Source organism: Tachysurus fulvidraco, chromosome 15, assembly GCF_022655615.1.
Source record: "Tachysurus fulvidraco isolate hzauxx_2018 chromosome 15, HZAU_PFXX_2.0, whole genome shotgun sequence".
Lineage (NCBI taxonomy): Eukaryota > Metazoa > Chordata > Actinopteri > Siluriformes > Bagridae > Tachysurus > Tachysurus fulvidraco.
The window spans coordinates 1,281,355-1,304,356 of record NC_062532.1 but is presented as its reverse complement, the minus strand read 5'-3'; the positions used below and the strand labels follow the sequence as shown (position 1 = coordinate 1,304,356).

Here is a 23,002-nt window from a genome sequence, read left to right as displayed (position 1 = left end):
CCAGCACGTCCAAAATAGTTATGGACCACGTGTAAAGTGGGTGTCAGGGGTTTTAAAAGCAGCCAGGAGCAGAAGAGTTAAAGCCGCGAGAAGCGAGCAGGAAAGAGGAAGGGCTCCGTCACCCTTGGGCCTCAGTCCTACTCATCACACTTCATCATTCTTTGAGCTGGGGCCATTCTCTCGCCCCACTCCTGCCGCTGCTTTTATTTCCTCTTCTTTTAGTGCCCATCTAATGGCTTATTTATTACATCCATACTTTATAAGGAGGATCCTGTGTGGCCTAATTAAGGGCCACGCTTCTTTGGAATTCTATGATAATTATGGGCCTTCGTTGTTTTAATATTAGTCCTCGCCAGGCTGGAACTCTTGTTCACTCTCTGCATTCCCGAAGGGGTTTTTTTTATAGGACTGATGAAGGCAGGGCAGAATGATGGTGGATGTTTATATGGCTGCTCTGAAAGTTGAGTCTTCTCAAGTCTCTTGTTTCAAAGGTCCTTCAGTAGGCTGCATACAGGTGGAAGAACTGGCCGCTTGTTTCAAGGTCTTATGTTCTCTTTTGGAGCTTATGTTCTGTTCAGGAAACTATTTTTTCCTATTTTTTTTTGTTTTAGATTCCGATTTCTACTTTTATACACACAAACACCATATAAATACAGTAGGTGCTCCACACATGGAAAGAGCTTTGATTACACCGTTGCTGTTGATATTTTTCTAAACAAGATGAAGATTCTAACGTAATTGGATTTCTATAGAATCTTAAGAGTTGGCCTGGCACAGCAGGAGAGAACGTTGCTAACTAGAGAAAAAGGTTAAGCATGGACAGTGTGTTTGCTTGCATTTCTTAACAGGAGCGCTTTCGAGTTCAGCTGCTGTATAAACATTTCTCATCAGGCAGGAATGCTCCCAAAGGAAAAGCCACAGTTCTGAATAAGTTCTGTGAGGCGGAAAAGGTCTTGGAGGCAAAAACATACACCGTGTTCTTTGTATGTTCTCACAGAGAAGATATACATCATGATATTTCGCATTTTTCATCTGGTTTTCTGGGTTTGTTTACCACATATTCTGGCTTTGGCATTGGAATATCTTATAACAAGGGTCCAAATACGGATAGTAATGGACAGTTTTTTATTGTCTCTGTAGCTCATTTCCGCACGCTAGACAAATAAATGCTCTGAAGATAATTGCTGCCCTTCCTCTAGAGACGCTCTGGAATGCTTGAGTGGCATTTCTCATATTTTTACAACATGTAAATGGTCTCACTTCTGCATAAACATGAGAACATACACAGTCCAATCGCTCCTGCACACGTTCCCACACTGACAAATATCAGTGGTTTAATAATTTAATAACACACGCACATCGATAGCATTATTTCATGCACAGGCTAACTGCTAGAGATGCCATTTTTACAGTTTACTAGTAAAACTGATAGCGAAAAGTAAAAAACGATACACGTTGCCGTATACCCTTCATACATTATTATAAAAGAACAAATGCATATTTACAGAGTTTTGATCGGTGTATTGAAGCCAAGAGTGTGCTTATAGATTACTTACTGTACTGCTAGTTCTTAGCAGCAGTGATTTATAAATATTTACGTGAACATAAACTTATAAAAGGTCTCAGAAATCCTCTCATATTAGCCAAATGACTAAAATTACCAGTGTATATTATGAACATGAGGAAAACTGAGAGGGTGTGTGACTGAAAGGGTGTCATTTAGTTCATGTTATCTAAATGAACAGCGTTACCAGTGAAAATTTACCAGTGAAAATTTACCAGTAAAAAATCACCAATTATTATTATTATGTTCATCATTTTCACTGGGAATGCTTGTTATTTAGCTACCATGAGCTAACCTGACAGGATTTCTTGTTTTTTTTTATTAATAAACCAAGAAATCCTGTCAGGTTAGCTCATGGTAGCTAAATAACAAGCATTCCCAGTGAAAATGATGAACATACTAATACTAATAATTAGTATGTTCATCATTTTCACTGGGAATGCTTGTTATTTAGCTACCATGAGCTAACCTGACAGGATTTCTTGTTTTTTTTTTATTAATAAAGCAAGAAATCCTGTCAGGTTACCTCATGGTAGCTAAATAACAAGCATTCCCAGTGACAATGATGAACATAATAATACTAATAATTAGATATTCATATATAAATCCTATAATCCCCCAAGAAATCCTTTCAGATTAGCTCGTGTTAGCCGGCTAGTTATTGTCACTAGTAAAGGTTGTGATCATTTGTAAATGAGAATCAAAAAATCTCTCGGGATCTGACATCTGACATCAGCATGTTAGTTAGTGCTTCCAGTGAAAATGATAAATGTCAAGTTAGCTTGTTGTAGTTAACAAATTTGGCTAACGAATTTGTGAAAATGTGCGTAAATGTCAGAAGTGGATATTGTTAGCATCTTTAAGAGTTTTAAAGTGCTTGGTCTTGTTTATTCTTTTAGCCTAAACAATATAAAAAAAATAGTACAAGCTTTTAGCATCTCAGAGTCTTTAAACAGACGTATCATCTGTAGCCATAAGCTATTTCACAGCCGAAGTGCTGATGGCTCCTGATTGTTTCTCTTCATCACCTGATGCTAGCTGAAGTACTTTTGACTTATATCAAAAGCCCTGAGCCACTGAAAACCCTGTCTTCACGATCTGCTCTTCGACTTATCCTTAACATGTCTTTGGGTGCTGTGGATGCTTCATTGTGTCTCCCGCCGTGCTGTAAATCTGCCAGAGAACATGGACGTCTCTTCCTCTGCCAGGGTTCGGGCCAAATCCCTGACTTGGCTGCTGTTGCTCTCTTTTGGCAGGTGGCTAAAGCTCACGTCTGCTCGTTCCATCAGAGGTATTAGGTACTTCTTAACGTCCTTCTCTCATCTCCTTTCCCCTCCATTTCCTCCTGCTCATTAGGCAATGAGGATTCTGTTCGTTTAGAGAAGAGTCGAGGGAGGCGGTGTTGTGAACACACCCGGGCTTTGCCTTGATTTATTAACTCTGATTCGAACCTGGGAGATTCTCATCAGGTCTTCTCTCATTCGATAGGCAAACTCTCTGTTCCGTTTTTCGCCCGGAAAAAATCTTCCTTCCCAAAGCATCCTGCGCTTCGTCCGGCGTGACTTTGCTTCATGAGACAAAACACAACAGACCTTGAAAAGTTCCAAAACACGAGCAGCTTGGGAGAACTTTTGCAAATTAGCCAGATGTGTTAGTAGGACAGTCCCTGGTTGGATGATTTAAAACCTGTTTGTTTGGACGTGACCGCTGTTATCCGATCTGGCTCTTCTCTTATTCTCGTTTATTCTTCTTTTCTGGCTTATCTGGTCATCAAACCTGCAATGCTCTAGCGACCAGAGCTTTTCAGACTAATACCTCATCTCTCCACTCCTTTGCATAAATAATCTTTAACAAGACCTCAAGGTTTAAATTTAGTTTTTAAATGTACAAAAAAAAGTCTGTTTATTCAAATTTGTAAAAATAATTCAACAACAACAAACAAAAATTATAAAATTACACTATAAAATAAACTCAATTGTTCGATCCTGAATAAAAACTAAAAAACAAACAGTTTATATTACAGAGAATATTTTAAATTATTATTATTGTTTTATATATTATTAATTAATCATTAGCATAGCACCTGCTTTACGTTCTTATAAAAAAAATGTTTCGAGCTTGAAATAACTGGGTTAACACATTAATGGAAAATTAAATGATTTGTGAAGTATTTGTAATAATTTTAAATGAAACGTTTAAGTCGTTTAGCTAAAACGATCGTGAACAGGAAGGAGATTTTTACCTACGTATTTGTAAACACGATCGTAAAATGTCAGCCAAAATCATGGAATTTATCTTGGGAACCATACTTTAAAAGAATGTTCTCTCTCACTCTCTCTCTCTCTCTCTCTCTCTCTCTCTCTCTCTCTCTCTGGCCATTTCCTGTCCTTTTTTATCACTTCCAGGTTCGCGGTGCTCCTTCAGGCCTCTGGCTCTGCTCATTAAACACAGTTTTTCCCATCAATACTCGCTCGATTTGACAAAATCAAGATCTCACGTTTGGCGTAATATTACAAGGGAAACATTGAGCGAACGAGTCGCCCTGAACGACTGGAAATAAAACTCGGTCGAAGCCCTGGCCTGAAACCCGATCACAGCGTCCCGTGCCACATTTGGTTTTCATTATTTTGCTCGAAAATTTAACAATAGCACCCAGGGATTAAGTCATGGGGCAGGGTGCAGCCAAGCCAAACATCCTGCCTCCTCCAGAAAAATGGAGACTGATGAAAAAGGGAAACAGGTGGAAGAAGCGCTCTTTGTATGTTTTTTCTTGAACCGAGGTTCCTCGTGTAGGTGTCATGCGCCGCGTTCGCCTTCAGCTCAGGACACGCTTTTGGCAGCAATAACTGTGAGAGAAACATGCTGGAAATAAAAAAAATGACAAGAACCCAAAACAAAGAGTGTTTCTTTGCACTGAACAAACATTCGTTTTCTGCTTTTTCACAAAGGAAATGATAATATTTCTTCTGTGATGGAAAAAAAATCCAATTCATGAGATGAAGAGATGATGATGATGAAGTGCAGGGTGTGATCTGAAGCTAGAACAGTGGTGATGGGAAGCAAGCCTTGCTCTGATCATTTAATAATAATAATAATAATAATAATAATAATAATAATAATAATAATAATAATAATAATAATAATAATAATAATATAAACCTATAGTGCATTAATATTTAGGTCTTGATGCTGGACTAAAATCGATATTTTTTTTCTAACAAAAATGTCTAAAATAATATGAAAAAAAAACTGCTTCAAAAAGCAAAAATGCAAAAAGCAAAAATTTCAAATAACTAAAACGACTTTAAATAAAAAAAAAAGCATTTTAGTCAAGCATTAATATCCCACAAGATACTAGATTAAAATCGGTATTGTTTTTGTATATTTATGAATAAAAAATTATTATAAAGAAATGTAAAAACTTGCTGCTTGACTAAACTAGGAATATTATTTCTTTAAATTATTTTGAATGTTTTTCTTTAAAAAATATTAAATTATTTACTTTTAATTAAATTTCTCTTAACATATATTTAAAGTTTAAATCTATAATCTACAATTATTTTGTCATTTCAAAATTATGTAATAAATGGAATTCTGTTTATAAGATGGATTTTTGTTGTGAAGGTGCTGCTGCTTTTCACCTGAGCTGTGAAGACACATTGAATGCAGCATTTCTCCTCATATGATTCAGTAACACCTGTCATTACTGGTGTTATAAGTCTAATCAGCACACACACACACACACACACACACACACACACACACACACACACACACACACACACACACACACACAACAGAAGAGTCAGCGCAACACGATCCGCCACATGATCGTAAACCTCCAGTGTCTCCGTGGCCATTGCTACGGCTCTATGGCTCTAAAGCTCACAGACGACGATGATGGATCGCTTCGAACTTTTGAACACCTGCTGAGGGACTTTTGTGCTCCGTTCTCGTGTAAATTTATCAGCTCTTGCTCCAATATTCACCCTTTCTGAGCAGAACCATCACTTTGCACAACACGTGGTTTTCGTAGTTGCTTAAATGGCTCAAATGTGGCTCATAGATGCTCAATATTTTTATCTACTTAACTTTTTTTTCTGTTTCCTGCTTTCCCTGTAGTCTATGATGTCACATATTTTATTGAAACTATAACATTCGCTGTTTCTCATTTGTTTTTCTCTGGTTTTTTTAAACGTTCAGTTTCCTCACTCAAAAACTTCGTAAAGATTCTAGAAAGCCGTTGCAAATGCGTTCCATGAGGAACGTCCTCAGAATGTTCGTTGACGCATTCATTTCCGTAATGTTCTCGCTATATTTCAAACGGCAAATGAGGAAGAGGAGGGACTGGATCCATATGTGTTTATTGTCCTTTAACAGCATGTATGAAGTGTTTTACTTCAAATTCGCCAAAACTTTGTAAAACATGAATTTATGTTCAAATCTACCACATTATAGCAGCTACAAACTAAAACGTTCCTAAAACAATACAATAAAGCTTGTAAAGTGTTTGTGCATTTCCACAGACATTGGAGACTCCTTACAAAAAAAAAAGCTAAATTAAACAAAATTTAAACAAAAGTGTCTTTTACTATAGAAACAATAACATTGGAATCTTATAATATTATCGAGACGCCTTTCATTGTCTTTTGCAGCTAACAAAATAGCACTTGATGCAGCACCTCTAAATGAGTCATGAAACTGTATTTTATCACACTTTATTTTAAATAAAAACAACCTTTTAGTTAAGTCCTTGAGCTCTAGTGTAATAAAAATCATAAACTTACAGCTTCAATTAAAGCACTTTATTAAAGTATTTAAAAATGTCATCCATGGATAAATCCGCTCTTTGAGATAACGTCTCAGATTAAGACGCGTCTCACCCGACTGGGGTCAGAATGATGAGTTAATTACCAGCGTCGTGTTAAAGTAGAGTTTATTGAAGTGCACTTCATCTGTGTCCTTGGGCTATAAAATGTACTCTAAAAGCTCTTGAGCATCATTTCTTCACGTCTTTTAATTGTTGGAATCTGGTGTACAGTAAGAAGCCTCCACCATGTGAATCTGACATTTGAGAAAGGAAAAAAAAAAAGAAAGGTTTTTCCTTCACATGGTTTCTTATGGCTTGTTCTCAGCATCTTACACACACTCACACTCTCTCGTTTGTATTTTTAGCTAAATCAGCCGTAAACCACCCGCACCACCAAGTCCTTTTAGACGCGGCTCAGACTCTTTTCCGTTCCTTATAAAACATTAACTGCAGGAACCCTTAATGAAACTGCATTAACTGACGTCTTTTTTATTTTTTAGAGCCGTTTCACTTCCTCCACAGCTCGGTAGCGAGAGACAAAACTCTTGGCATTGTTCGACACAAGCTGAACCGTGGGAAAGGCTCCAACACACTGAGGCCCACGTTCCTCAAGGGCTGCTTTTTAAATGACTGAACTGTTGTTGTTTTTTTTTTGGTTAAAAAGCGGGTAACAAGTGAAATGTACTGTAATGTACTCTGTGTAATGTACTCTGTACTCTGTAAATGTACATGAAATAAAGCTAATCTAGAGCTAACTTGTTTCCTATGACAGAATACTAAGCAGTAAAGAATCACTATATTCTCTACAATACAGTGTTTATATCCATCAGATACGCTCAACATGTTCCTGCACCAGAACTCTTGAAATATCTACTGTACTGGCAGATGATTTTCCAACAGATCGAACTCATTAGCTACTGTAACATTGTTGAAATGTTATAGTAAAACATCTGAGAGCATTCAATTCCCGGTTAAAAACAAGCCACTGTAAGTGTACCTTTTTTTTGTCGTTGTTGTTTATCTATTTTTTTTAAGTCTTCTTATTAATTTGTCATTTTAAAATAAAAGTTCATTAATTATCATTTCAGCATAGAATGCTACACAATTCTAGCAAGCCAGACAACAATAACTAGCTTGTTAGTGCTTGCTAGCTAGCCAGATACTAAAATGTTAAATTTGATTTTAAGCTAGACATTGCTAACCAGAGCTTTAGCTCAAGATGCTAGCCAGATATTCAATTTTAAACAGGAAGTAAAGCTAGACAATGCTAACCAGCCACATATTAAATTAAAAGTGAAGGTAAAACTGCACAATTTGAGATACTTATTGTTTGCTAGCTAACCCATTATAATTGAACACGCTAGCTGTCGACAGATTTGTAGTATAGGTAGATTTGCTGTTTAATGACCAAGCAGACGTTTCCTGATACAACAGCAAAAGTTTAAATAACCATGCTAATCAGGCTAATCAATCACAGGTGCTAATCAAGCTAATCACAGGTGTGAATCATGATGAGTCAAGAGGGAATTTCAGTGACTAGTAGACAAAGGCAGCTAGTTGTGAGGTTGTGATGCATCCTGGGAAATTGAGTTTATTGCTGTAACTTGACAAAAAACTCGACAAATTTTTTTTCCACATAGATAATTTTTCATTCATTCATTGATTTTTCTACCGCTTATCCGAACTACCTTGTGTCACAGGGAGCCTGTGCCTATCTCAGGCGTCATCGGGCATCAAGACAGGATACACCCTGGACGGAGTGCCAACCCATCGCAGAGCACACACACACTCTCATTCACTCACACACACACACACACACTACGGACAATTTTCCAGAGATGCCAATCAACCTACCATGCATGTCTTTGGACCGGAGGAAACCGGAGTACCTGGAGGAAACCCCCGAGGCACGGGGAGAACATGCAAACTCCACACACACAAGGCGGAGGCGGGAATCGAACCCCCGACCCTGGAGGTGTGAGGCGAATGTGCTAACCACTAAGCCACCGTGCCCCCCTTTTATAATTTTCATCTCTAAATCAACTCTAAAATACATTATAGTGCAGAGTAATTTATTTTCATCAGTATCGGCTCCTGTAAACATACTTACCTGGACTCTGTAATAAGTGCAGAGTTAATGTTTTCATTTTTTCCCCCTATGTGTGCACAAAGTAGGAAAATCCCCAATGCTGTAAATGTTACGTGTGAAAACATCACTGTTTCATGCAGGTCGAGTTTTGGCGAGTCCTCGGCTATCAGGCAATATATCAAGTTGCGGACCGGTGGAGTCATGATACTGAACTTCTATGAATCAAGTGGGTCAACTAAATAAAACCAAACAAATAGGAAACTAGACCTTGGAAATCAAAAGCTTATACGTGGACAAGAACAATGTAAGACTTCGTAGTAAAACAAGAGATGCTACGGTACACTATTTCCTCTCCATCTAGAGATGTAACTGCTCCAGTTGGATTCCGATTCATGAAGATTTTGGACCTTCAAACAGAAGATAAACTCCATGTGGACAACAACCTCCTCATCAATGCACAATTGTCAGACTTTATCCGAATGTAAAAATGACATTATTCATAATAACACACTTTGGTGTTTATAACAGTTTATAATCACACCCTCCAGTGTCACCTAAATGAGAATGAGGTTCCCTTATGAGTCTGGTTCCTCTCAAAGTTTCTTCCACTTCCATCTAAGTGAGTTTTTTTCTCACCTCAGTCACCTCAGACTTGTTCATTAGGGATAGATACAGTACAAACACATTTAAATATAAGTCTAATACCAACCTTGAACTTTTGTATGATATTAAACGTTTTGTACTATATTTCTTGTTAAAAGTGCTACACAAATAAAACTGAATTGAATTGAATACTGAATTTGAAACCGTGGTGTATTTAAACTAAAACACTAACACAAAACAACACCTTTTTTTTTACTTGACGATCATTTATTCTTTGTAGTAATTTATTCAGCAGTAAATTGGAATACGGAAACCATGGTTGTTATATTTCAGAGGATGATGTGAGTGTGTTCAGGACACAGCAATGAAGAGAAACGTGACGAATCACATCTTTAAACACGTTTTTTTATTTTTTATTTTCCCTGGACATTTACTTAACATTTGAGGATAGCTGATAGTGCATGACCTGAGTGTTTGGTGTCTGTGTGTGTTCTTTGGCTTTCTGTGTGTGTGTGTGTGTGTGTGTGTGTGTGTGTGTGTGTGTGTGTGTGTGTGTGTGTGTGTGTGTGTGTGTGTGTGTGTGTGTGTGTGTGTGGGAAGAGAGATACGCAAGTCTCTGATACACACCCACACACTCGGCAGATAACACACAGGCTTCCTGTATGTCTGATATGACCTCTGATATCTAACAGCATCAAAGTGTTAGTGAGGGCTTTAGAGTTCAAATGAAGCAATGTTGTGCTTTTTGGATGCACGTGCACATGTGTACACACACACACACACACACACACACACACACACACACACACACACACACACACACACACACACACAAAGTGAGCAGAATGGCCCTATTGTTTGTGAATTTCCATGAACTGCTTCGTATTCATGTTTTATTTTTAATCTATAAATTATGACTGAATCTAGTTCAGTCCTGCTATTAAATTGTTTTAATTAACTAATTAAATCAATTATTAGAGCTATGATGATTTGAAGCTATGATGACGATTCAGACCAAAATAGCATGCGAATTTGAATTACATTTTTTATCACATTTTTTAAAATTGTAATTAAATACTTACAAAAAACTTTTTTTGTTTGTTTGTTTTTTTGTTTTTTGATAGAATGAAAGAAAATGTAGGTTTTTTTTTTTTAAATTAACCAGTTTGTCAGTTTATGGAATATAAGCATGATAAGCTAGCATTTGGGATACAATTACAAAACATTACAGATTGTTTTTAAGGTTTTGAGAAGAGGGAAATTTACAAAATAAAACAAGGCCAAATTAAAAAAAAGCATCAGACATTGTTAAGAGTAGTGAATATTCCTTTTTATGGAACTACAACAAGGGTTACGTTTATTCATCCATGCTAGCTACTGTAGCTAAAGTTCTAGCAGTATCACTATGCTTGGCTGTTAACTCACGTACACAAACTATACTTATATTTGCTGCAGCTTTCAGAGTGTGTGTGTGTGTGTGTGTGTGTGTGTGTGTGTGTGTGTGTGTGTGTGTGTGTGTGTGTGTGTGTGTGTGTGTGTAAGGAAAAAGGGCTGTTTCCTTATTAAATGTTTTATTTATATTTGTATTTTTGTCTTTTTTATTATAATTGTATTATTAAAAAAATACAAATGACTAAATTTAATGAATTGAATTTTTAATGATTATTATATTATATTTCTTTTTAACTGTTAGTTACTACACCAACAGTGTATTTAAAAACAAAAACAGGACTTGAATGATTCTAAATTGCATTCAATCTGTTGTTTCTTGTTTTTAATGTTTTTTTTTTCTTAATTTAAAAAAAAAAAGAATTTTAAGTCTTTTAACTTAATAAGCCAGGCAGGTCTGGAATTTTCTAATAAAAACATGTTAGGTCTTAAAAATATGATTAAAAATAAAAGTAACTTAAATAACACATTTTACTTTTATTTATCCTGCTTGTTTGTTTGTTTGTCTTATCGTGTTCAATATTTTTCATGTCTTTTTTAGGTACTATAGCAGCACAACCTGGAATACCCAATAAATAAATAAATAAATAAATAAATAACTAAATAAATAAATAAATGACTATTAAATTAATTTGCAGGGGGGTTTTTTTAGACCTAATGTCTTTTCTCTCAGCTTTTTTTTGTCACAATGGCATTTAATTTGCAATTTGCGGTTAATTAGTTATTTGATTTTTTTATTGCCTTATTATTTTTCCTTCTGTTGCATTTTAATGTTTTTTTTTCTTAATATCTCCGCTAATTTGATTTTAACGGCCAAGATAACCGTTGCTGTAAAAATAAACCGTCTCATCGTCGTCATTAAAGCATCCGTTTTGAACGACAGTGTTTTTTATTTTTTATTTTTTGTTCAAGCCAAATGTAATCTTTATTAGTCTGTTTCTGTACAAAAAAACCACGGAATCACAGAAAGAAAGAAAAAAAGAAATAAAGAAAAAAAAACATGCATTTATGTACAGCACATTTATGTGTGAGAAGAGACGAAAGGGTTCTCCTCGGTTCTAAAGACATTAATTAAACATTGTGCTTTTGATATACTTTCAATATAATTTCAATATTTCACAAAGATCAGAAAGCAGGACCTCTACCCTTTGCAACATCGGCAAATAAAAAGGAAAAGAAAAGTCGAACCCGGCGTTCTTACACCCGAAAACGCAACACGATGACAGGATAGACAGGAAGTGTGTATTGTGTTTGGTGTGTGTGTGTGTGTGTGTTGTGTTTGTACCATGGCTCAATGTGTGACAAGTCTTTTTCACACGAACAGAACATAAATACTCATGACTCGATTCCAACAGTAAAGTTCTTCTCGTTGAGGCAAATCAGTACATTTCTTTTAAAAGATATATTTCATGTACTCACTCATCAACTCACCCTAATCTTATTTTGTTTAATATGATTTTACATCTAAAACTGACCTGTACATATATTTATTTATACCTGCACCGTTTCAATTCGGCCTCGGAGACGACGGCATACGGATAAAACCTTCGATAGAATCTGAAAAATACGGTAAAATAAATAACTTTATTAAAAATGTTTTCTTTTTTTATTAATATTGATCTCAGTGGGTGATCTTGTAACGTCAAGAAAATCGTACCTTGAAATGATTGTTTTTTTCCCCCCTAGCTAACAAGCGTGAGGAAAAAACCACACGTGACTCAAAGTTTGTCTTTTGTTAGCTACCGGTGATGTCTGACGTATTTTTATTTTACTTTATCGTAGATGTTCTAGATTTTAAGTATGCTACGAGCTGCCAATTGGATTTGATGTCAGTTCCTGAACTCCGAGTCGGAGGACAAGTTACGGATTTTAGCGGACATGCTGAAGAACAAGCGACACAAACAATGTTTGTCTCTATGGCAGCAGCTGCGGACTTTTTAGCATTAATTTACACTCAATCTTACTATCGAGATGAATTATATTCTAAATCAATTAAAGATTATACTATTTCCAATGAAAATCTTGTGTTGTTGATTAAAACGGATATTTTACAGAATTTGACTTTTTTTTTATAGTCGCAAATCTTTATTGGCATATGTTTTAGTTTAGAATTTGAGGCTAGCTTAAAATGATAGTAATGGTTAAATTGTAAATTGGAACATAGCAGCCAAAATTCTTACTTAAAGTTTCACCTACTGAAATCAATTTCCTAAATAAAGGCGTTAAAATCCAAACCATTTGCAATATTCCAAACGTTAGTTTTTTTTTCTAGCTTCATTTGGACGTTGCTCTATTTAGCTAGTTGTAGTTGTATGTGAACGCTAAACAAACACTGAAACAGGTACAGATGGACAACAACGTGTCATCAACTTGTGAACTCGAGATTTTCCATCACGGCCTTGTTGAATCATGAGTTCTGATTGGTCGGAATTCCGTGGGCTTCTTTTGTGTCAGAGGTAAAGATGGTGTTTTATTCCTTACATAGCATACGATGTTTACATAATAGACAAAAAAGCTCTAGATATTTTTTTCTCTTATTTCATTCCTATGGCCCATTTTAGATGTCTATCTAGTTTGTCCTTTATCTTATCATAATGTCTAATGACAGTTTTAATGGCACGCTGTTGAGAAAATTTTCATACGCTGCTTCTTTCCTAGGTTGGACGATCGACAAAAATACAGTGTTTCTGTTGTTCCTTTAAACTTCCATCTGCTGAGTAAATCATATAAAATATCACTAATGTGCTGGGTAACAACATGGTGGTTATTTTTTATAGCCACGAGTAGCTACAAGATCCTACTGAATTTCGAATTATTTAGCGTAAAGATTAATTACCACTTTTTACATTTCTGTTTTCTGTAGCTACAATATCGTTCAAGACCACAAGATCCTTTGTGTGGCCACGATATGCTAATTCCTGGGTGGACCCAAAAGTTAAAACAAAAATATCCACCATGCCGTAACCACCTCCGAGTCTCCATTTGCCCCCAATGAGATTTGATCTTTACTCTACCGAAGAAACGCTTTATGCAACCAAATTAGAAAAAAATCAACAAAATAATCTGAAGGGATTTCGAAACCGTACGACTTCCACTCAGAATCTCAAGTTATTTTGCATTAAACGATTTTTGCTTACGCGATTACCGCTGCTTTTGTGCAATGATTCTGAAAGTTCGATTTTAAAACTGTTTTTTTTTTTACATACTTCGCATTTTGCACCTAAATGAAAATTTTGCTGCCCAATTGTCAATTTCTCTGAACCTTTTTAACCAAGTATTATATTTAAATGGGCTTAACTTCTAGGCTTGATTTTAATCAACTCTACACTGATGCTGTTCCTAAAAACCCAACTCATCACTCTGACCTTAAAAAATTTCGCATGGAAACATTTTAGAAATTTTATCTAAGAAACAAAATTACTCCAATACACTGGTGCATATTTGTGGAACCTGCGTTTTGTTTGTTTGCTTTTTTTTTTGTGTGTCTAACTTTGTTTGTTACTAATATAAATCGCTCTGGTCAGTTTCCCCAACGAAAGCAGTGCAGTTAGAAAGAATGATGAACATACACATTTTTGTCACAAGAACTCGCAGGACAGAGAAGGCAATGAACGAGAACATGAACAGATATGCTGTTTACAAAAAGAAAAAGTGAAATATACAAATTAAAAAGTGTTCTTTTTTCCTTTACAGAAGTGGTAAAGAGTTTTTTTTTTGTTCGTTTGTTTTTTTTTTAACCAAAAAAAAAAAAAAAACAGGTGACCTGATATGGAATTTTTCTAGGTTTTTTTTTTGTTTGTTTTGTTTAGTTTTTACAAAGGAAAAAAAAAGAAAAGTTTGACTTTTCACACTTTTTTTTTTACAAGATCTAAAAGTTTTTAAGACATCAAGAGATATGTGATACTATAATTCAGGCCTAAGTCACCAAAGAAATCTCAAATCTCAAACATACTTTGTTTTTTTTTATAAATACATACAAAAGAATTCCACAAGAAGTTCAACATTAATGTCTGGTACCTAAATGTGAATAAAGTTGCAGAAAGCATTCCTGGTTTAACTCTAGCGATCCACACACCTGCGACTCTAACGTACCTACACACTCATCGATCGACTCAGCATTCTAAAAAGAAAAAAAAAAAAAAACAAAGAACAAAGACTCTGAACTTTGTGCATCTGTATCAGGTTAGTAACATCGTTCTTGAAATGACATTTATTTCAATGGTAGAAAATGAACATGTAGAAACCGACGTTGGCAAGACTTCGTACGAGCCGATGAAACAATTTCAATCGGTTCGTGTTAGCATAAGAAGTGGGAAGAAGTTAGCACTTGCAGCTTTCCTCGTTTCTCACCCTGGATTTTTACCTTTTCCTTTTTTTAGTATGCGTATTCCCTTTTTTCACTTGGCTCGCTCCATCATTACCCGATGAAGTTCACGAATATGAACTAAAATTAACCAAGATCGCTCCGCATGCAAATAAAAAAAAGTCTGGAGTCGAGCCGAGTGTCACAGCTGCACTTTTCCAAGCGGTTCAGTTTGCTCTGAAATCATCTCCAATCTAGCTGCCTTCGCATTCGTGGCTTTGGCTGCCGTTTCTTTACAAATCGGGTCCCAGAAGATGCCGATCGATAGGGAGTCGATCCGACAGAAGACATAAACAAAAAATTTTTGTTAGTCTTTATCTTTTTTTTAATGCACTTTGTCCAGGTTGTGGAAAAGATTTCCGTGATTAAAAAAAAAAAAAAAAGAAAAGAAAAAAAAAAGAAAGAAAAATTCCTCCATTTGATGAGGATGATGATGATGAAGTTGTGAGGATATTTACTAAGATGACTTTGAGTCGGTGAGTTCTTGAGAATCTTGAAATTTTATATTCATCAGTGAGCCAAAAAACTCTCTTCCTGCTTCACATGGGAGGGACGATGAGACCAGCCATGGCTGCAAAACAAGACACAAACACAATCAGCGACTAGCAACACACTTTCGATTAGTCATTTTTGATTAATCGTATTTGAAAAATTAGTATTTTTGTAATTTCAGTAAATTCTGTACTTGTAAATACTAATATATAATTGGTTGAGGTGAGATCATGTATAAAATTGTACATTTTTGTCATCCAAACATTGATTGACACGTTATTACATTATTATGGGAAATGCAATTTAAAAAAAAAAAATCACATTCTCAACTTTACATTTTAGTTCTCAAAACAAATTATATAATATCAATATTAACTTATTGAAAGTATAAAAAAACATGTTTGTATTTTAATTAATTATGTTGTTTTGGAACCTAGAACAAATTGTAAAGGTATTGTTTAAACAAACAACAGTACGGTATTTCATTGCATTCTTTTTAAAAGAATAAATATAAAAAAATGGTTTTACATTTTATACAATTACAAACATTTCTATATGTTTAAACCCAAAGTTTACAATTAGAATAAGAGATTATAGATAGATTATGACTGAAAATTTTAATTGGCCAATTTTTTTTTGTCTATCAATTTATCAACTTTCGTCTATCAATTCTGTGGATAATATAATAAAAATCATATAAAATGAAACTTATCACAATAAGAGTTTTGGGAAAAATATGGTTATGGATCAACATTAACCTTGAAAATTTGGAGAAAATTCAGTGTAAAATTTTGTCGTTTTTTTTTTTTAAATACATAAACATCAATCCCTGCGAAAGTGACAGATCAGGAAATGAATCTCGTAGTTATGGATCAACTTTGACCTTGAATATTTCTGTACGGTGTATTTTTTCTGGTTTTGATTCATTTTTGTCGATAAGGACGATATGAGCCTAGGTGTTCTAGGATCGTTCTCATTGGCTGAGAGGCAGGAGAGGGGTGGGGTTGCTCACCCTGTAGACTGCTCCCATTGGTGCTGGTGCAGGTGGGGGGCGGGGAGGTCTGAGGCCGCACGACGGGGGCGAAGGCGCTCTTCTGTTTGACTGCAGAGATCATATGAAGAGGAGAGAATGAGGAAGATGAAGTAATGGAGGGGTAGAAAGAAGAAGTGATGGATGCAAAAAGGAAAATGCAAAAATAAAAAGAGGATGAGGATGATGATAATGATGATGATGAACGATGAAGAGGGGAAGGGATTGTAACTCAAACGGACACACATGCAGGTGTCCACACGCACACAAACACACACACAGGTGAAGGGATGAGTGAGTAGGTGATCGGGAGGACGCTCATGCTGGTTATTAGGGCTCGGATGAAGTGCAAAGGTACGACTGGAAGGGAGCAGGAGGATGGGGATGCGAGAGGATGCTACCGGAATGGCAAAGTTGATCCATAACTCACATAATTCAAAAGTTACATCGTTTTAAAGAGCATCACATACAATTCTTAAAAAATAGCTCACATTTAACTCAGCATTCATGAAAAAAAAAACAGCTTGTCTTTCAACACAGTCACACAGAGAAGAAAAGGAAAAAGGAAAAGCATGACACCGAACATGCATTCTCATTTTCTTATAACAAAAAAAAAAAACTACCTGGTGAATCTACCCACGATGCATGATCGCGTTTCAGAATACAGATTAGCTGAAAGCTCATTCCTCCTTGAAATGCTAAATCTATTTTCTCAGCCAGGTCCTATGCGCTAAAAGCAAATGAAATAAAACCCTGTCGCTTTGCTCGCCACCGTGTCTGCCAGCCAAATGCCAATCAAATGAAACACGAGTACTGTGGACGGAATATATGAACTGAGTTACAACAACTTCAGTACTTAAATGCACAGCTCCATTACCCAAGAGGGCGTATTACGCATACGGCCCATTCCGACGTGCCTAAGTAGAAGCATGTTGTTTGAATTTCATGCAACTGACGTATAAAGGACTAAATTATAAAGCAATGTGAAAGAAGAATCAACGCTGGCAGGTAAAGGTTCAGGGTAGACAGCAAGCCGCATGAGAGGCATGTTAAACGGTTAGTGAGGATGACGATGGGAGGAAGATGAGAATGAGTGGCAGTAAATAGCGATGGCGAGAAGCCGAATCTGTCTCTTCCCGATCTAGCAACCAGCTAAACATTAGATAGTGTAGCCTCCGTGTAGAGGCACCCAACCTTTGGGCATCAAATCCAATCAGATATCAGATACAGACCAAAGTGTCCAGACTAATTATCAAACCACACCTGAACACCCGTACAGGCAAAATACAGGCAGCACCTACTCAGGTAGACTATAGACATGTTGATATAGGAAAAATACTTAAACACCTGTTTACTGAAAACAACCATTCAAATAAACAACACCACTTGCGCAGACAGACTACAACAACCATTGTACTGGTAGACTAAAGAAACACTTATACAGGTAAAATACTACAGCACTGACTCAGATAGACTACAGAAATGAAGGTAGGAAGAATACAGAAACACTCATTCAGATCGACAACAAGTAAGGTACTGAAAACACCTGTACAAGTGGACAAGACATCCTGCTCTGGTAGACCACACTAAAACCCATCCCAAGTAGATTTTACCAGGAGTCTAGGTTATAGAAGCACATGTATAGGAAAACTACCAGACAACTATGGCAACACCTGGACAGGTAGAATAAGAAAAGCTACCTGTAGCACCACTTGTGCAAATGGTGTACCAAAACCTGTAACATTTGCTTAAGAGCACTAGATAAGCACCTCAACCAGGATACTATACCTGTACCTGTACTTGTACAATAAATATAGGTCTAGACTCTAGAATCTAGAATCTGTCAGCTACAGCTGTAAATCAACTGTATAGCCATGCTGCTATTGATCTAGGGAATCTTTGTTGTTGTACAGGTAGACTACAACAACACAAGAACAGGTATTCTACAGAAATACTGCTATCAATATGCTGTTATTGTTGCTTTGTTGTTCCTTTATAATGCTAGAGTCATGTTTACTCACTTGCGTAGGGTGAGTTGGCAGTGGATCCATTAAGGAAGCTGGGTGAACCAGGTACGCCGAGGTTGGTCATGCCGGCGGCTCCGTAGCCGTTCATGGTGGAGGTGATGGTGTTGTAGTTGGACTGCTGAGGCGTGGAGCTCGGCACGTATCCACGAGGAGACACGCTGTTGGAGTTACGTGAATAACCTACAGCATGGGACACAGGCAGCAGGTTTAGAACAGACTTTGTTTTTAGAACTAAGTATGTTGATATAGTACATTTTTATAAGCCATGATAGCCGAATGTATGCACTGAGGACATGTAGGCCTAACCAGGACACACCGTTCGGATGTGTGTGTCAGGGGAGAGGGGAAAAAAGAGAGAATGAAAAAGAGTGTCAGTGTTGCCCTTCCACTTATCCTCCTAACATGTGTTTCCCATTCTCTCTGTCTCTGTCTCTTTCTCGCGCTCTCTCTCTCTCCTCATGTTCTGCTGAATTTCTCAGCAGGAAGGCCACTGATGGAGTGCTGGCCTGCTGGCCGAGTGTCAAGAAGAAACAGAGCGCCAAGACACACACACACACACAGATGCATGAGCTCAAACTAAATCCAAGCTTGCAGAGTCTTCACATTGTCCAAATCCTGAATACTGACAGGTGGAGCTGGACTATCTCATGTGTGTTCAGTAATCCGATCTACTTCATTCTTATACAATGACAGCATATGAGAACATGGCACCTTGACGTCCACACACACCTTCTCAGAGGTCATAGCATGGATGCTTGCACACAGGACAAGAAGTAAAGTGAAAAACATGAATGTCATCATGCGTTACTTCATTCTTGAGATGTGGAGATAATTAAATAATGCTTTAGAGATGAAGCAATATCTTTAAAATAATAGTGTGGCCAAATTTTACCCCAAGATCGGCCAATATGGTTATGAGAACTTCAGTTCCTTAGTTCTATGATTGTGCAAAACATATCAGGGAACCTATTACAGCTACTAGTTTTGCACTGCCTAAATCATCATAAAATGATTAAATAGTATCAGAAACATTGATTTCGAATCCTGAATTTTGATTAGATTTTGTCATAATATAAGAAAATTTCGCAGACCGATACAGTACCTGCAAAATTCTTAGCCTGTTGATAGAATCTTTTTATCTTGCCACAGGCTTCAGAATCTTAAAGGCTGCTATCTCACTGGAGATGTATAATGTAGTACATGTATTAACCAATGAACATTTGATAGTGTTATGCTTTTAAATGTTACTTGAGAGCTTTGATCAAAAATGTTTGGTTGTTTGCAACATCTCAAATTGACTGACCTTGTCTAGGGATGAAAGGTACCATAGCTGGTACAAACTGGTTATAAGACTAGCATAACACTTGAGAAAATAAATCTACATTTTAGTTCTTTTTAACATGTTCAAAAGATCAATGGCTTAGTATAGGGTTTAAGAAAACAAAAGAAGTAGTAAGAAAACAAAAGAAGAGGAAATGGCAGACGAAACAGAACCAACTGTTTAAATCAGCCTATAGAACTGTAACAAATACAGTACAAATTATACAGTAAGAGCCCTTGTGTGTGTGTGTGTGTGTGTGTGTGTGTGTGTGTGTGTGTGTGTGTGTGTGTGTGTGTGTGTGTGTGTGTGTGTGTGTGTTTGGGTGCCTTTATGCTCTTTTCCCATGACCTCATGGGGTTCTGTAGGTGTTCTTTCCTGTCTGAATGAGGAAAGCAGATGAGCAGAGAGAAGGATGAGCAACAAGAGAGAATGAGAGAGAGAGAGAGAGAGAGAGAGAGAGAGAGAGAGAGAGAGAGAGAAGCATCAAGGGAATGAGTGTTTTTTTCTGTCTCCCTCCATCTCCTCTCTCCTCCTCTATCATAAACGGAATGATCTGTTCATCTCTCTCTTCCTGTCAGTGTGAGACAGAGCTGGTAAATGAAGAGAACCATGGCTCCTCTGTTCGGATATTGAAACAATTGCCTTCTCTTACACACACTTCCTTGCATTATATAGTTATGGGGACAAAATGTCCTTAAAATCTTGTATGTTTCTTTCACAAATTTGTATCGCATGGGACTAATTAAAAATGAGGTAATAATTACATTGTCCTATATAAGTGTCACTGCATCATCCTTAGGGGAAGCAGGATTGTTGTCCAGACAACGACTACAGTCCCCAGGACACTTATGTGTGAACAAGTTCCCATAAATGGATGGAAAAAATCACACACACACACACACACACACACACACACACACACACACACACACACACACACACACACACACACACACACACACACACAATCAATCCCTATATCCTAACCTCTGGAACATGACCAGACCTCAATCTTTGGAACCCAAATCGTAACCTCTGGAACCTGATCAGATCGAACCTTTGGAGCCCAAGCAGTCCATAACCTCTGGAACCCAAACAAACATTAACCTTTGGAACTTGATCAGACATTAACCTCTGGAACCCAAATCTTAACCCCTGGAATCTGATTAGACATTAAAGTCTGGAACACATAGCTTAATCTGGAGCCTGATCAGACTTAACCTCTGGAAACAAATCTGATGTTAACCTTTGGAACCCGAATACTTTCCTCTGGAACCTGATCAGATTTGTCCTCTGGAACCCTAATAGACATTATCCTCTGGAACCTGATCAGATATATCCTCTGGAACCTGATAGCTTGTAACCTCTGGAACCTGATCAGACTCTTGAACTCAAATCTTCATCTTTGGAACCTAATCAGACGTTAAGCTTTGGAACCTAAATCGTAGCATCTGGAACCCAAAGCTTAAGCTCAGTACCTCTTACTCTCAGTAACTTAACCTTAACCTCAGCAACTCCAGCCTTAAGCACTGTTACACTAACGTTTATCCGTTTAGGTTCTTCGGCAATTTCCTTTACGGGATATGTTAAAAGTCCCAGCAGTACCAAAAGCTATCTAGTATGCTTAGGGAATTTTTTTTACCCACAAGCAACTAAATGCAGCACGAATAGATATGTGGGGGCAAAGAGAAGGTTGTCAGACACAGTGTGTAAACACTGTGATTTTTTTATTCACACATCTTCGGCATATTTCCACTTATTAACAGCAAACTTGTCTCTCTCTCTCTCTCTCTCTCTCTCTCTCTCTCTCTCTCTCTCTCTCTCTCTCTCTCTCTCTCTCTCTCTCTCTCTCACTCACACACACACACACAGACATCTACATACACGATACACACAAACAGTTCCATGCACGTTTCACGAGAGACGCTTATGATGAGTGGCAGCTCTGAAGCCTATGTGTGACAGGCATGTCAAAACAATGTCACTTAATCTCTCTCTCTCTCTCTCTCTCTCTCTCTCTCTCTCTCTCTCTCTCTCTCTCTCTCTCTCTCTCTCTCTTTCTCCAACCCTCATCCCAATACTCATTCATCACACTACATTATCTCTCTCTACAAATAAATAGATACATACCAATATTTGGTTATGCAAATAAACGTCACAAAGTCAGCATTTTGAAAAAAAAAAAAAACGGCTGACAGGACTTTTACTTTACTTTCACAAATAAAATAATAAACTCATGGTTATGTTGGTCCAATGTGTTTAGTCAGTTCATTGCTAGCTGGTTCGTAACGATGCGCTCGCTTAATTTAATAGGTTATCGTTTCTATAGTAACGGCTCATTCTGAGATACTTAGACTCGAATTATGCTCCAAATAAATGAATAAACTAACTTTATTTAATTAGTTGTGTAACAGAATTGTAGTAGCTCACAATCCGTACAACTGTTAAAAAAAAAAACAACGAACAAATGTATACAGTATTTACACAGTTGCAGACTCACACTGGAGTTTTGAGTCTCTGTGGCCTTTGTAGTGCTGACACATTGATTATAGAGCTTCTCAGTCCAAATAAACACACACACACACACACACACACACACACACACACACACTCACCCTGGTCGGCCTGCGTGGCCTCAGAGATGTTGACGGCGAGCTGGCTGCTAAAGGAGTTCACTCCCATCATGCCCGAGTGTGCACTCGAGCCGGTCAGAGAGGGCAGCTGGTTATGGCTGCGTGGCACGCTGTACAGAGCCTCGGTGAGATCGGCCGCCCGCTTTAGGATGATCTCCTTAGAGAGAGAGAGAGAGAGAGAGAGAGAGAGAGAGAGAGAGAGAGAGCATACTGTCAGTTGCAAAACTATTGGCACCCTCTATACAAGAAGAAGACGAATACACCATACATACCTGATTATTATGAGGCATTCCATAAAGAGCTTCCACCAGGTCTGCTGCTCTCTTTAACAGCACCTCCTGCACACACACACACACACACACACACACACACACACACACACACACACACACACACACACACAATGTTTTAGCTAAACATTCTCCTCCAGTGTGATATGAATGAGTCGTATTTGCATTTTGAGATTAACTCTCCTGTCTGATGAGAATGAGATTGAGTTTAACTCTCCTGTCTGATGCCCCAAACTTTCTGTGACTTTTCTTTAAAAAATAAATAATAAATATATTTTTATTTTATTTTATTTTTTTTAATTCGTACTCGTTTAAATCATCAACGTTAAAG

General features: G+C 37.2%; 1 protein-coding gene across 3 annotated transcripts in view; it reads right to left on the bottom strand.

Moving 5' to 3' along the window:
- Positions 1-14,464: 14,464 nt before the first annotated feature.
- The window catches only part of LOC113637505 (transcription factor COE3), a 93,522-nt gene continuing 84,984 nt past the window's right edge, over positions 14,465-23,002 (bottom strand). For 2 of the 3 annotated variants that reach the window (XM_047800457.1, XM_027138196.2), the window contains exons 12-16: positions 22,654-22,719; positions 22,364-22,538; positions 18,422-18,607; positions 16,383-16,472; positions 14,465-15,449 (exon numbers count right to left, since the gene is read on the bottom strand). In XM_047800457.1, coding sequence (XP_047656413.1) covers positions 15,418-15,449; positions 16,383-16,472; positions 18,422-18,607; positions 22,364-22,538; positions 22,654-22,719 — 549 coding nt within the window. In that variant the 3' untranslated portion in view covers positions 14,465-15,417. The remainder of the gene's footprint in view (positions 15,450-16,382; positions 16,473-18,421; positions 18,608-22,363; positions 22,539-22,653; positions 22,720-23,002) is intronic. The other variant, XM_027138197.2, reaches the window with a different exon arrangement.